This window comes from Castor canadensis, chromosome X (assembly GCF_047511655.1).
Source record: "Castor canadensis chromosome X, mCasCan1.hap1v2, whole genome shotgun sequence".
Taxonomy (NCBI): domain Eukaryota; kingdom Metazoa; phylum Chordata; class Mammalia; order Rodentia; family Castoridae; genus Castor; species Castor canadensis.
In genome coordinates this window covers 75,533,500-75,546,793 of record NC_133405.1, presented here as the reverse complement: position 1 = coordinate 75,546,793, position 13,294 = coordinate 75,533,500, and the positions used below count along the sequence as shown (strand labels likewise).

Here is a 13,294-nt window from a genome sequence, read left to right as displayed (position 1 = left end):
ACCCAATCCACCCCCTCCCGCTCCCCCCCTCAATACCCAGCAGAAACTATTTTGCCCTTATCTCTAATTTTGTTGTAGAGAGAGTATAAGCAATAATAGGAAGGAACAAGGGGTTTTGCTGGTTGAGATAAGGATAGCTATACAGGGCATTGACTCACATTGATTTCCTGTGTGTGGGTGTTACCTTCTAGGTTAATTCTTTTTGATCTAACCTTGTCTCTAGTTCCTGGTCCCCTTTTCCTATTGGCCTCAGTTGCTTTAAGGTATCTGTTTTAGTTTCTCTGCGTTAAGGGCAACAAATGCTAGCTAGTTTTTTAGGTGTCTGTCTTATTAGTATCTAAAAATGCTTTATATCTAGAAGATATGGTCTTAAGCAATTGTAATTAAGTCTTATTTTGATCCCAGTTTAAACAACAACAACAAAAATAATAACTGTTAAACTAGCCAGGCACTAGTAGCTCACAACTGTAATCCCAGCTACTTGGGAGTCTGAGATTGAGAGGATCACAGTTCGAGGCTAGCTGGTGCATATAGTTCATAAGACCCCATCTCCAAAATAACCAGAGCAAATTGGACTAGAGGTGTGGCTTTGCAAGCACAAAGCCCGGAGTTCAAACCCAGTCCCACCAAAAACAACAACAACAACAACAACAAATCAACAAAAAACCAAAACCCTGTTAAACCAGTTACAAGAAAATTGTAGAAATGTGAATACAGCCTGGACATTTGATGGTATCGACAAACTATTTTGAGTGTGAAAATGATATTATGTGGGTTTTTTTTTTAAATAGTGCTGGGGATTGAACCTAGGAACTTATACATGCTAAGCAATCACTCTATACCCCACCACTAAGTTACATCCCCAGTCCTATTGTGGTTATTTTTTAAGAGTTTATCTCTTAGAGAGATACGTATTTAAATATTTACACATTAAATGATGTGATGTTTGGGATTTCCTTTAACATCTGGGTGGAGGGCAGGGAGTAAAATGGGTAGGAATGTTGGTCACAGTGACATCTTGTAGTTCCTGCTACTTGGGAGGCTGAGGCAGGAGGATCACTTGTACCTAGGAGTTCAAGGCCAGCCTGGGCAACAGCGAGATCCTTTCCTTAAAAAAAAAAAAGATATTCATATTCAAGTGTTATTGATAATTGTTGAAGCTAGGCGATGGGTATATCAAATTTGTTATGCTGTTCTCTCTTTTACACACACACAGACACACATATAATTGAACTTTTCTGTGATAAGTTTAAGAAGAAAGTCTACCTTTTCAAATAGTTTTATTTTGTTTGGGTTTAAGACTTGCATAAAAGTTAAATAATATGTTTCTGCAGATTCACGTTAATCCTTTCACAGTTAAGTGAAAAATACTAAAAAGTAATTATAACAGTACTCTTTTTTATGAAGGCTGTTACCTATATTGTTTTTCTTATCAATGCTTCTAGGAATATATTCTGTACTTGTGGCCCTGATGGCTGGCAAGGCAGAAGTCAGGTATAATCCTACTGCTCTACAACCTCCACTCATAGCAGAGTTCATCCGAGAGCTTGGATTTGGAGCCACTGTGATTGAAAATGCTGATGAAGGGGATGGTGTTTTGGAACTTGTTGTAAGTAAGAATTTTTGTGTGGTTAATAAGATTTTAGGAAAACTTGGAGAATGTTCATAGAAGAGTTCTGAAGGTAAATAAAGGCTGGGGAAAATAAATATATCATGAAAATGACAGAAACTGTAAAACTGCTCAATGGCAGCCTTCAAGCATGGAATGTAATAGTCATATCTCTATTAAGAACCAAAAAATGGCAGAGTGACTCAAGTGGTAGAGTACCTGCTTAGCAAGTGTGAGGCCATGAGTTCAAACCACAGTACCACCAAAAAAAAAAAGAAAGAGAAAAGAACCAAAAAGTAAGAATTAGGTTTCAATGAGTAAGTGAAAATCACCTTTTGTAATGTGTATGCTTCCTATCTAGTAGCATCTAAAGGAATAAATTCCAGATACACTAAAGACTTAAATTTTATAAATGAAGTTATAAAAACAGGTATATGGGAATACTGGTTTAAAATGGTCATTTTATCCAACCCAGCAAATCAACTGCTAGGGTTCTGTCCTGTAAGAAATGAAAGTGTGTGTGTGTGTGTGTGTGTGTGTGTGTCTGTGTGTGTGTGTACTGGGGTTTGAATTCAGAGCCTCATGCTTACTAGGCAGGTGCTCTGCCATTGAGCCAATCTACCAGCCCTTTTTTTGTGTTGGGTTTTTCCAGATAGGGTCTCCAGAACTATTTTCCTGGCTGGTTTCGAACCGTAATTCTCCTGATCTCTGCCTCCTGAGTAGCTAGGATTACAGACATGAGCCTGGCGCCTGGCAATTCTATTTATTGTACAATTTTAAGACCAGAAACTCAGAACCAACCTAAATGTCCTTTAATAGGAAATGTTTAGATAAATTGTTTTTATGGACTACAACATAACTGTTTGAAAGAATAAAATAGATCAATAATAATGGACAAGTAAAGAGTTCTAGGGCATGTTATTTAAACAAAACAAGTTGCAGTATAATAACTTGTAGCATAATGCCATTAATTAGAAATGCAAAAAGTGGGCTGGAGATGAACTCAACCTGTAGAGCACCTGCCTTCCAAGTGCAAAGCCCTGAGTTCAAACTCTAGTAACACCACAAAAAATAAAGATGCAAAAAGTGTATGTGTGTGTGTATATGTGTATATGTGTGTGTGTGTATATATGTGTTGTGTATATATATGTATATATAAACACCTGTAAAGGACCAACTAGTTTATACTCATAATGATTTCTTGAGAAGAATGGGATCAGGTAAAGAGCAAAGAGAAATTTACATCTTTTCAATATGGTTTTAAAATTTTAAAAGTAGACTGTATTCAAGTTTTATTAATATAATTTGAAAATTTTAAAAAACTTTAACCTTGTATTGGGCATTGTGGTGAACAGCTATAATCCCAGCACATGGGAGGCTAAAGCAGAAGAATCTGAAGTTCAAGGCCAGCCTGAGCTGCACAACAAAACCTTGTCTCAAAAAAAAAAAAAGCCTTGTCCCAAAATAAGCTCCAGATTAAATAAATATTTGAACATAAATAATGAAACCATTACCAAGAAATAGTTCCTGGGGAAAGGAAGTTGTGTACTCACTGAGCTGTAGTCAGAGCAAATAGACATTTTTGCAAGTGGGACATTTCAGGGAACTTTCAGACAGATCACATAATGACAGTTCTTTGGAAATGGGACTTTGAAGGAACTTTTTTCTGCCCTCTCCAGTGGCTATCCTGATGCTGTTTTTCACCATGATTGTGGGCTGTTGGTTTGCTGGCTACTGTAGAACTACAGGGAGGGGATGAGAATAGGCAACAAAACATGTTTTTAATCAAGATTCATCTGTGTTTTTTAAAAAGTAAGTGCTTCCTGGATTGATACAAGTTTGATTTCCAGATTTCTGAAAAAAAAAAAAAGATTCTGACAATTTTTTGCTAGTTTTCTCATTCCTTTTATTGAGGAGAGAATTTTCAGAGGTCTTTACTGCACCATTTTTACTGATACACCCTCAGTAGATATTCTTAAATAAATTCTTAATTTGTCTGAATGCTCTTTAATCAATTTCCAGAGTATTTCAATGATTGTTTTCTGATACTTTTATTGCTTTTTTTTTTTGGACAGTGCTGGGGATGGAAATCCACCGCCGCAAGCACTAAGCAAGCACTCTACCACTGTTACCCAGCCGTGTCATTGTTTTTTGATTAATTGACTTGTCCAACTTCTTCCAGTCATTCTGGAAGTCTAGCATGCCAATTTTAGAATGTAATGCTCAACTAAACTATAACCTCACTCAAATATAGGGAAAATACATTTTCATACGTACAAACTTGGAACAAACATCTAGAGGGAAACAAGGCATTGGATACAAGAAACAGTGGTGAATGTTGAATCCTCATATCACTGAGTAGTAGTGACAGAAAGAGGAAGCCTTTTAATGAGATGCTTTTCTTGTTGCAGCAGCTGGGACTATATCTTTGTTCAATGTGATATGAAATTGGAACTGTAATGATCATATCTAAAGCATACTGATAACACAGATAAGATCTTACAAAGAAGTCCCATGTTATGATAGTCCTTTTAGTTAAAAGTACTAATACACATTTAATGGAGGAAAACGTATATTTCTGAATAACAAAGGTTTTGTCTTTAACAGGTGAGAGGAATGACATGTGCCTCCTGTGTACATAAAATAGAGTCTACTCTCACAAAACACAGAGGGATCTTCTACTGCTCTGTGGCTCTGGCAACTAACAAAGCACATATTAAATATGATCCAGAAATTATTGGTCCTAGAGATATTATCCATACAATTGAAGTAAGTGCTAAGACTTTGCATTTCTGTATTCTTAATTATCAATTGACACTCCCTTGCATCACATCTGGTTTGATCAGACAGAGACAGTGAAAACAATCTGACCACTTTGAATGTTCCAGATAAAATCAGTGTCAAAATTTAATGTAATGTGTCTGTTTTTTTCCTTGCCTTCATTAGGAGAAGTTAGGCAAAGAGACATTTGTAATATTAACCATAAGCAGATTTAAGTTATCTTTATATATAATCTTTATACATTGAGTGAAATAATTTTTTCTATAAATTTCCTTAGAGCTTAGGTTTTGAAGCTTCTTTGGTTAAGAAGGATCGGTCAGCAAGTCACCTAGACCATAAACGAGAAATAAGACAGTAAGTACTTTTGGTGGGTCAGAAACAAAATGGATTTTGACTCATTAGGAATTTAACATCCTGTTAGCATTTCAGTTTTTACAATCATCCTTATCTTGGATGGAATGGTTATAACCTGTATTTCAATCTAGCACCTAGAATCTTTAACCATAAGTACTTATTTAAATGATTTTTCTTTTTAAAAATTTTCCATATAAGATGGAGACGTTCCTTCCTTGTGAGCCTGTTTTTCTGTATTCCTGTAATGGGGCTGATGATATATATGATGGTTATGGACCACCACCTTGCAACTCTTCACCATCATCGGAACATGAGCAATGAGGAAATGATCAACATCCATTCTTCTATGTTCCTGGAGCGCCAGATCCTGCCAGGACTGTCTGTTATGAATTTGCTGTCCTTTTTATTGTGTTTACCTGTACAGGCAAGTGAAATATTAGCTAAGTATATTTGTCAGAAATGAAAAATAACCAAAATGTTGCTGGCACTGGCATTTCCAGTTGCAAAACAGATACTAGTCAGAAGTCTGATAATTTCATGTTGGATACTTTACAAAAACAATCTTAAATTGAGTAGTTCAAATAAATAATATGTTCCACTTAACCCATAAAAATATTGTCTAATGACAAAGCAGAGGACAGGAGTTCAAGTTTTTGGATTTGGTATTCATATCTACTACTATATATAACTGTGTATTATTTTTCTCTGATACTTCATTACTTTAAGCATTTTTCTTTTTTTCCTTCTTTATTAGTTCATATTAAGTATATGGTATGGATTTTTTCATTGTGATATTTCCATACATACATATAATGTTCTTTGACCACATTCACCCCTCTATTACTCTTTCTTATTTCCCATTCCACTCTATCCCACCCCCACATTTTCTGTACTTTAGTCCTTGCTTGGAGATAAACTTTCACACTGGAAAGTAACATTCCTATTTAATAAGTCCGTTCCTTTATTTGGACCTTATAAAAGGCAATATTGAGACTGGGAATATAGGTCAGTGGTAGAGTACTTGCCTAGCATGCCTGAGGACCTGGGTTCCATTCTCAGCACTACAAAAAAACCAAACAAAACCCAAAAACAAACAAATAAAAAAACCCAAACAAAACAAAAGTCAATAGTGATTTTTAAGACATCTTAGTATGTTTTCCTATTCTAATGAAAAATAAACTTTCCAGTTATGTTTACCAACAAAACAACCAACAGATCCAATAGTCACTTAGGTTGACTTTCAGAAAGGGGGTAAGTTGGGTTGGAGGAGTGGCTCAAGCGGTAGAGTGCCTGGCTAGCAATCATGAGGTCCTGAGTTCAAACTCCAGTACTGCCAAAAAAGGTTGGGGGGGTAAGTTCTGTATGAACAAGATTCCTGACAAAAATGTAAATCTTTTCCTAGTTCTTGTTTTTACTGGTATCAAAAAGGAAAATCCATGAACCATCTGGCCTAGTTTTTTTTTGATGTTGATTTTCTTAATTTTTTTTTGGTGGGACTGGGCCTCTCTTTCTAAGTGGGCACTCTACCACTTGAGCCACTTCTCCATCCCTCTTTTGTATGAGACAGAGTATTGCTATACAGCTCAGACTGTCCTGGAACTCACTATGTATCCTTGGCTGACCTTGATCTCATTATCATCCTGCTTAGCCTCCTGAGTGCTAGGACTGCAGCTGTGTACCACCATGCCCAGCATCTGACTTTTGATATACTATGGAATGTCCACTGGTTTGCAGAAGACAGCCCTCAAGGGCTTGCCCAACAATTTGAAGCTCTCCCTCTGCACACACATCCACTAAAATGGACACTTACTCCAGCTTAAAATCTCCCCTTAGTATTTAAGGATTAGTTAAAATACAAAAGAAGTTAATGTTGATACTTTAAGTTATTGAGGTATATATGTGAATTTCAGCATTTAAAAAAATTCATTGATTATCCTTCCTATATTGCAGTTTTACGGAGGCTGGTACTTCTACATTCAGGCTTACAAAGCATTGAGGCATAAGACTGCGAATATGGATGTGCTGATTGTGCTGGCAACCACCATTGCATTTGCCTACTCTTTGGTTATTCTTCTGGTTGCAGTGTATGAGAGAGCTAAAGTGAACCCTATTACCTTCTTTGACACTCCTCCTATGCTGTTTGTGTTTATTGCACTAGGCCGATGGCTGGAACATATAGCAAAGGTAAAGTTAAAATCTTTTTTTTTTTTTTGATGTGACTAGGGTTTGAACTCAGAGCTTTGGCTTGCAAAATAGATACTCTACCACTTAAGCCTCATCTCCAGTCCATTTTGCTATGGTTACTTTGGAGATGGGGGTCTTACGAACTATTTGCCTGGACTGGCTTGGATCCTCAGTCCTCCAGATCTCAGCCTCCAAATAGCTAGGATTACAGGCGTGAGTCACCGCACCCAGCACTTTGTTAAAATCTTGGGTGGATAGATGACCATAACACTTTCTAAGCCAATTATTGGAAATTATTAGATTTATGTAACCATTTACTCAAAAAAGTATTTTTGTTTTTTCAATATGTAAGTTGAATATTTCTTTAGTAGATTAACCAAATTTTAGAATTACTACTGTGAAGATAACAGTATTGTGGTTATTTTGTGAGATAGACATTTGAGAAGCATTTATTTGTATCACATTAGTAATTGAAAAGAGATGTGACCACATAATTTAAAATAATGATAGAAAAACCCACCCATACCCATCTATGCTGTAATATAAATCAATTTCTAGCCCTGTTCCACACATACCTTTATATTTAACAGAGTTGTAAACATGTATCTCTCCAGTTTTTCCCTGCTTTTTCATTCGCCATAATTATTTGATATTTCTGAGGAGTATAGTCTGTCAAGTCAGTGTGCTCTAATTTACTAAATCATCCTGTTTTTTCTCAATTAGATTGTTTCCAAATTTTCATCTTTATAATCCTGTATTGACCATATTCATGTTTATACTGAACTTATACCTTAGGAGAAATTATAAAAGATGTGCTTACTGGCTTAAGGGGCATAAATGTTCTTGTGATTCGTGGTGCAAGTTGTAACAATTTTTGCCAGCAAGGATATGTCAGTGAAATAGTTTTGCTATAACCTTATCAACATTGCATCTTATCTGAATTCTAAGTTAGAGGCATTAAATGGTATTACCAGGTTGCTTTAGTTTGCATTTCTTCCATTAATAGCATGGATAAACCTGGTATTTGTATTTCTTCTTAAATTATTTGCCTGTTCACCTACCTTGCCTGTGCATCTATTGGGTTCCTGATGTTTTATTAATTAATTTACTTTTTTTTAATAATTATACCTTATTTTTGGTGTGAAAAGTTTTCTGATTTGAACAACTTAATATTTCTTAAGCTGACTTTTAGGTAAATATTAAAGATTCTATCTTTGTTTTAATTAAGACCTGTACATTTTCTTTCTTAGCATTGTCAATATGTTTGTTTTAATTTGTAGGGCAAAACATCAGAGGCTCTTGCAAAGCTAATTTCACTACAAGCTACAGAAGCAACGATTGTAACTCTCAACTCTGAAAATATCCTTCTGAGGTATTTATCTTCATCCTCCTTTTCTTTTTGTAACTTCTTATGAGAATTTTCAAATATACCCAGAAGTAGAAAGAAAGTATCATGAACCCATATAATCTGTCTCCCAAATTTAATAGTCACCCACACTTTCTCACACTTTACTTCATCTGTCCATTTTATCTTTCTTGTTGTTGTAGTAGAAGGTAAATCCCAGTCATAGTTTTACTGGTAAATATTTCTGTAGTATCTCTGTAGGAAAGGACATATTCATGCCAGGTGTGGTGGTACAAGCCTTTTAATCCCTGCCTTTGAGAGGCAGAGGCAGGAGGATCATAAGTTTAAGGACAGCCTGGGTCAAAACTCTTTGGGTTTGAACTGAGGGCCTTGCACTTGCTAGGCAGCCACTGTACCACTTGAGTTACTTCAGCAGTCCCCTTTTTGGTTTTTTTAAGACAGGCTTTTGCTGTGTAGCCCAAGTTGTCCTTGAACTCATGTTCCTCCTGTCTGAGTCTCGAGTACTGGGAATATAGATATGTCATTATACCTTTTGTCTCCAGAATGGCTTTTTTTTTTTTTTGTTGGGACTGGAGTTTGAATTTAGGGCTTTGTACTTGCAAAGCAGGCACTCTTCCTCTTGAGCCACACCTCCAGTCCATTTTGCTCTGGTTTTTTGGAGATGGGGTCTGGCAAACTATTTGTCCTGGCTGACCTTGAACTGCAGTCCTGATTTCTGCCTCCCAAGAAGCTTGGATTACAGGCATGAGCCACCAGTGCCCGACTCAAAAATGTTGTAAATTTGTTTCACATAGAATCCAAATAAGGTTTATACATCAGTGCATTTTAAAAGAATTATTTATTTATTTATTTTTGTGAGGCTAGGACTGAACTCAGGGCCTTGAGCATGCTAGGCAAATTCTCTATTACTGAGCTATATCCCCAGCCCTAATTTTACTTTTTAATTGGCACATAACTGTGCATATTTATGAGGTACAGTGTGATGTTTTGATTCATGTAGATATTGCTATCATGTATCATAGGTTTCTTTTCATCTGGAATAGCTTCTTTGTTCCTTCCTCCCCAACCATGTAATTGACTTGCTGAAGAAACATCCATCAGTTGTTCTCTAGAGTATTCCCAAATCTGAATTTGTCTCTTTGGAGAGCTGAGGATGTAGTTCAATCATAGGGTGCTTGTATAGCATGTGCAAAGCACTGGGTTTGATCCCTAGCACTACAAGAAAACAAACCCCAGAAAATATCTTATCTGAAATTGTCTATTTCCTTGTGATGTCATTTAACTTATTCTGTAACTCCTGTGTTGTAAATTAGAAGTTAGAGCTAAAGGCTGAATTTGATTTCATTCTTTTGTATATCTTAGTGTTATGAAGTTGTTTCAGGCAAATTTGCACAATAAATGAATTCTTTAGTTAAATAAAACCCATGACATTTTTTAAAGCTTTCACTTATTCAGTGATTATTTAACAAATATTTGGAGTGCCTACTTTGTGCCAAATACTTTGTTGTTCACCACCAGTGAGCAAGACCAACATAGTGTGCCTACTTCAAATGTTGGCCCTAGCATCCATTGATAGTAATTATGGAGCTATAGTCTTGACATGAACTAAAAAGTGTATATGGAGAGGTCAGTGTGGGAAGCATATTGTATGAGTCTATTTATGTTAACTCATTCAGTGAAGAACAAGTGGACGTGGAACTTGTACAACGTGGAGATATCATTAAAGTGGTTCCAGGAGGCAAATTTCCAGTGGATGGTCGTGTTATTGAAGGACACTCCATGGTGGACGAATCCCTCATCACAGGTATGTTCTTCCAGAGGATCATGACTTGAAAAAGAAGTGGATCCAAAGTGTTAGTGAAAAACAGGCACTAAAGTTTCTACATTTTATAAAAACTATGAGTGAATAAATTATGGACAGAGAGAATATGAGTTCTTTTAAAGACTATTAAATCAGTATCCTCAGATTTACTTTGTGCTTTTGCAGATTGTTTTCACTGAAGATAGTTAATTCCTAGAATGTGTAACAAAAGAAGTTTTCTCAGTCTCACATAGAGCCAGATAGACTTTGGCAAATTTTCCTGAACCTATTCTGTCTTCCTGCTTTTAAGACTGGTATTTTCTGAGCTAGACTATACAAGTTTTCTATATCAGGATCTGCTCTAAGACAATAGGCCTGGAGTATTTTTAGAGGTCTTTCATAATTAAGGTCAGCGAGGAGCAGAATAGAAATAACACCTTTCCTATCTTAACTCTGGATAGTCCCAGAAGAAGCCCTGTTTATGGACCATATGGAAATAAGTTAGGACTCTGTTTCTCAGTAGTGGTGCTATTGCCAGTTTGAATGGGAAAATTCTTAGTTCTGGTGGACTATGTGTACACTGTAGTGCAATTTAGTGTCCCTGACCCTGGCCCACTGAGGCACCCTGTGCCTTCCCACTCTAGTCATTATTATAAAGAAAATTCCCTCCCAAAATTCTAAATGCTTTTTGAGAACAAGTTGAGAAATGGTGATCTAGAACTACAGTGAAACTCCAGAAGAATCTGTCAACAACAGTTAACATGGTAGGTTTCTCCAGTTTAGTGTTATATCCCTGGGTTTGGCCTAGAACTGAGATAAACAAGAAAGAAGGACGATTTTCTCCTGGGCATTTGTCCTGATTCTCCTTCATGAAGTTAACAGTCTTCTTTCTAGGTATTTGTAGACAATGACCAAATAAGGTAGTTTCAAGACAGTAATCACTTAATGCTCCATAAATCTGTCTTAACTATTTGTACCTTCAGGAGAGGCAATGCCTGTGGCTAAAAAACCTGGTAGCACAGTGATTGCTGGCTCCATTAACCAGAATGGGTCCATACTTATCCGTGCAACCCACGTTGGAGCAGACACAACCCTTTCTCAAATTGTCAAGCTTGTGGAGGAGGCACAGACGTCAAAGGTAACTCAGCCCACAGGAGAAGTAAAGTACTTTCTTTAACACCTTCTCAGTATAAATCTTCATCTAGCGGTTATAGTTTCCTTTGATTAATTTTAGTTTCATTAGCCAAATTTTCTCTGTATTTAATATCAGAAAAGGAGACTGAGTTACTTATTATTATTATTATTTTAATTGTAGGCTCCTATCCAGCAGTTTGCAGACAAACTCAGTGGCTACTTTGTTCCTTTTATTGTCTTTGTTTCCATCACAACCCTTGTGGTATGGATTATAATCGGATTTCTGAATTTTGAAATTGTGGAAACCTACTTTCCTGTAAGTGACTTGTAATAATACTTTACTATATGCAAAACAGTTTTTGAATCTTTCACAGAAGTAATCAAGTGGAAATAATTTTAAAAATTACCACTACAGGGGCTGATGGAGTGGTGCAAATGGTAGAGTGCCTGTCTAGCAAGTGTAAGGCCCTGAGTTCAAACCCATTGCCACCCAAAAAAAAATTATCAGTACAGGCTGAAGATGTAGCTCACTTACCTAGTGTGCATGAGCCTCTGGGTTGCGCATGCACACGTACGCAGAAAAAAGAAAAAAATTAGCAGTGTAGTAGTCCCCCCTTGACCTTGGTTCTAAGACCTTCAGTAGATGCCTGCAACCACAGATAGTGCCTAACACTATACAGCCTCTGTTTATTTTCCTTTAAATACCTACACAAATCTAATTCCTTTTTCATCTTTTTGTTTGTTTTGAGATATGGCCTCACTTATAGCCTAGGCTGGCCTTGAACTCTCAATCCTCTTGTCTTCCCCTCCCAAGGAGGATTATAGGGATGTACCACCATGCCTGGAATCTTTTCTGTCTTAGATAAGCACTTATCACATACTGTGGTAACTTTTGCAGTTTGAGGCGCAACAGCAAAACCAAGCACATTTCTTTTTCTTCCTTGACAATTTCATGGGTGGATGATTCATTCTAGGCAGGTGCTCTACCGCTTAAGCCACTCCGCCAGCTTGGACGATTCATTCTTATCGTAGATATACTTGGTCTCTGAGCTTCAGTTTCTTTATCTGTAAAGTGACATTTTAATAAGACCCATTCTGTAAAACTTGTGGTTGTTGTGAAGGTTAAATAAGATAATGTATTAGAACTACTTTGTAATTAATTAAGTGCTTTATAAATGTAAGATAATATTAGTGCCTACTCATCTGGTTCTCTTATAGTCTTTAAAGTATGGTGTTGTAAGGTGGTAAAGTAGCTCTTCAGTGTGCCTCAAATTAGATATATAAACTTTAAGTCACTTAACTTCGCTTATCTTCAGTAGGGAGATAGAGATAATAATACCTAAATTATAGGATTAGAATTAGCATAGGTGAAAACACACAGCATATGTGAAAACACTTATATTATGAAAGCCTTATCCTAGGAGCTCCAGTTGTGCAATCAATTAGTATGTGGTACTTGTGTGAAAGCCTTAGCCTAGATGTTTATGAAAATCCCTTCTAACTTTGTTTCTTTATAGATCTATAGCTGTTAGATGAATATTTAAGTATTTGCAAACTTAGTAAGAACCTAACACTATAAATCATTATTATTAAGAAAGTCTTACTTTGATTTGGTTCATTTTTAAAAATGCTATATACACTGTTCTTTCAGTGAAAGAACAAGTGTTATCATAACAACTGTATTTCTAGTCCATATTAGGGTAAATAGTGTAATATAAAAAAGTTTCTTTAGAGGCTGGTGGAGTGGCTCAAGTGGTAGAGTGCCTGCCTAGCAAGTGTGAGGCCCTGAGTTCAAACCCCAGTACCACTAAAATAAATAAATAAATAAATAAGTCTCTTTAAACATTTCATATTGTTTAAGTATGCATTGAACAACAGGATTGTTGGGAAGTATTTTTGAATGTGTAATCTTCAGGAATTTTTCTCATGAGTTCAGTGAGATTTTCCTCTAAAACTAACAATCATATTTCTTCTGCACATGAGCAGATACTCAGTGTCACTAGCAACTTAACTACCAGTATGCCCTGGTCACATTGTTTCATCCAAAAAGATTTTGTTAGCTGGG

The 13,294-nt window shown here is 36.3% G+C and overlaps 1 protein-coding gene across 8 annotated transcripts in view; it reads left to right on the top strand.

Annotated features, from left to right (window-relative positions):
• Atp7a (ATPase copper transporting alpha) overlaps positions 1-13,294 on the top strand; it is a 116,702-nt gene that overhangs the window by 72,492 nt on the left and 30,916 nt on the right. For all 8 annotated transcript variants that reach the window (XM_074063450.1, XM_074063449.1, XM_074063451.1 and 5 more), the window contains 9 exons: positions 1,446-1,609; positions 4,217-4,378; positions 4,668-4,744; positions 4,943-5,168; positions 6,695-6,928; positions 8,209-8,300; positions 9,971-10,098; positions 11,079-11,233; positions 11,411-11,545. In XM_074063450.1, coding sequence (XP_073919551.1) covers positions 1,446-1,609; positions 4,217-4,378; positions 4,668-4,744; positions 4,943-5,168; positions 6,695-6,928; positions 8,209-8,300; positions 9,971-10,098; positions 11,079-11,233; positions 11,411-11,545 — 1,373 coding nt within the window. The remainder of the gene's footprint in view (positions 1-1,445; positions 1,610-4,216; positions 4,379-4,667; positions 4,745-4,942; positions 5,169-6,694; positions 6,929-8,208; positions 8,301-9,970; positions 10,099-11,078; positions 11,234-11,410; positions 11,546-13,294) is intronic.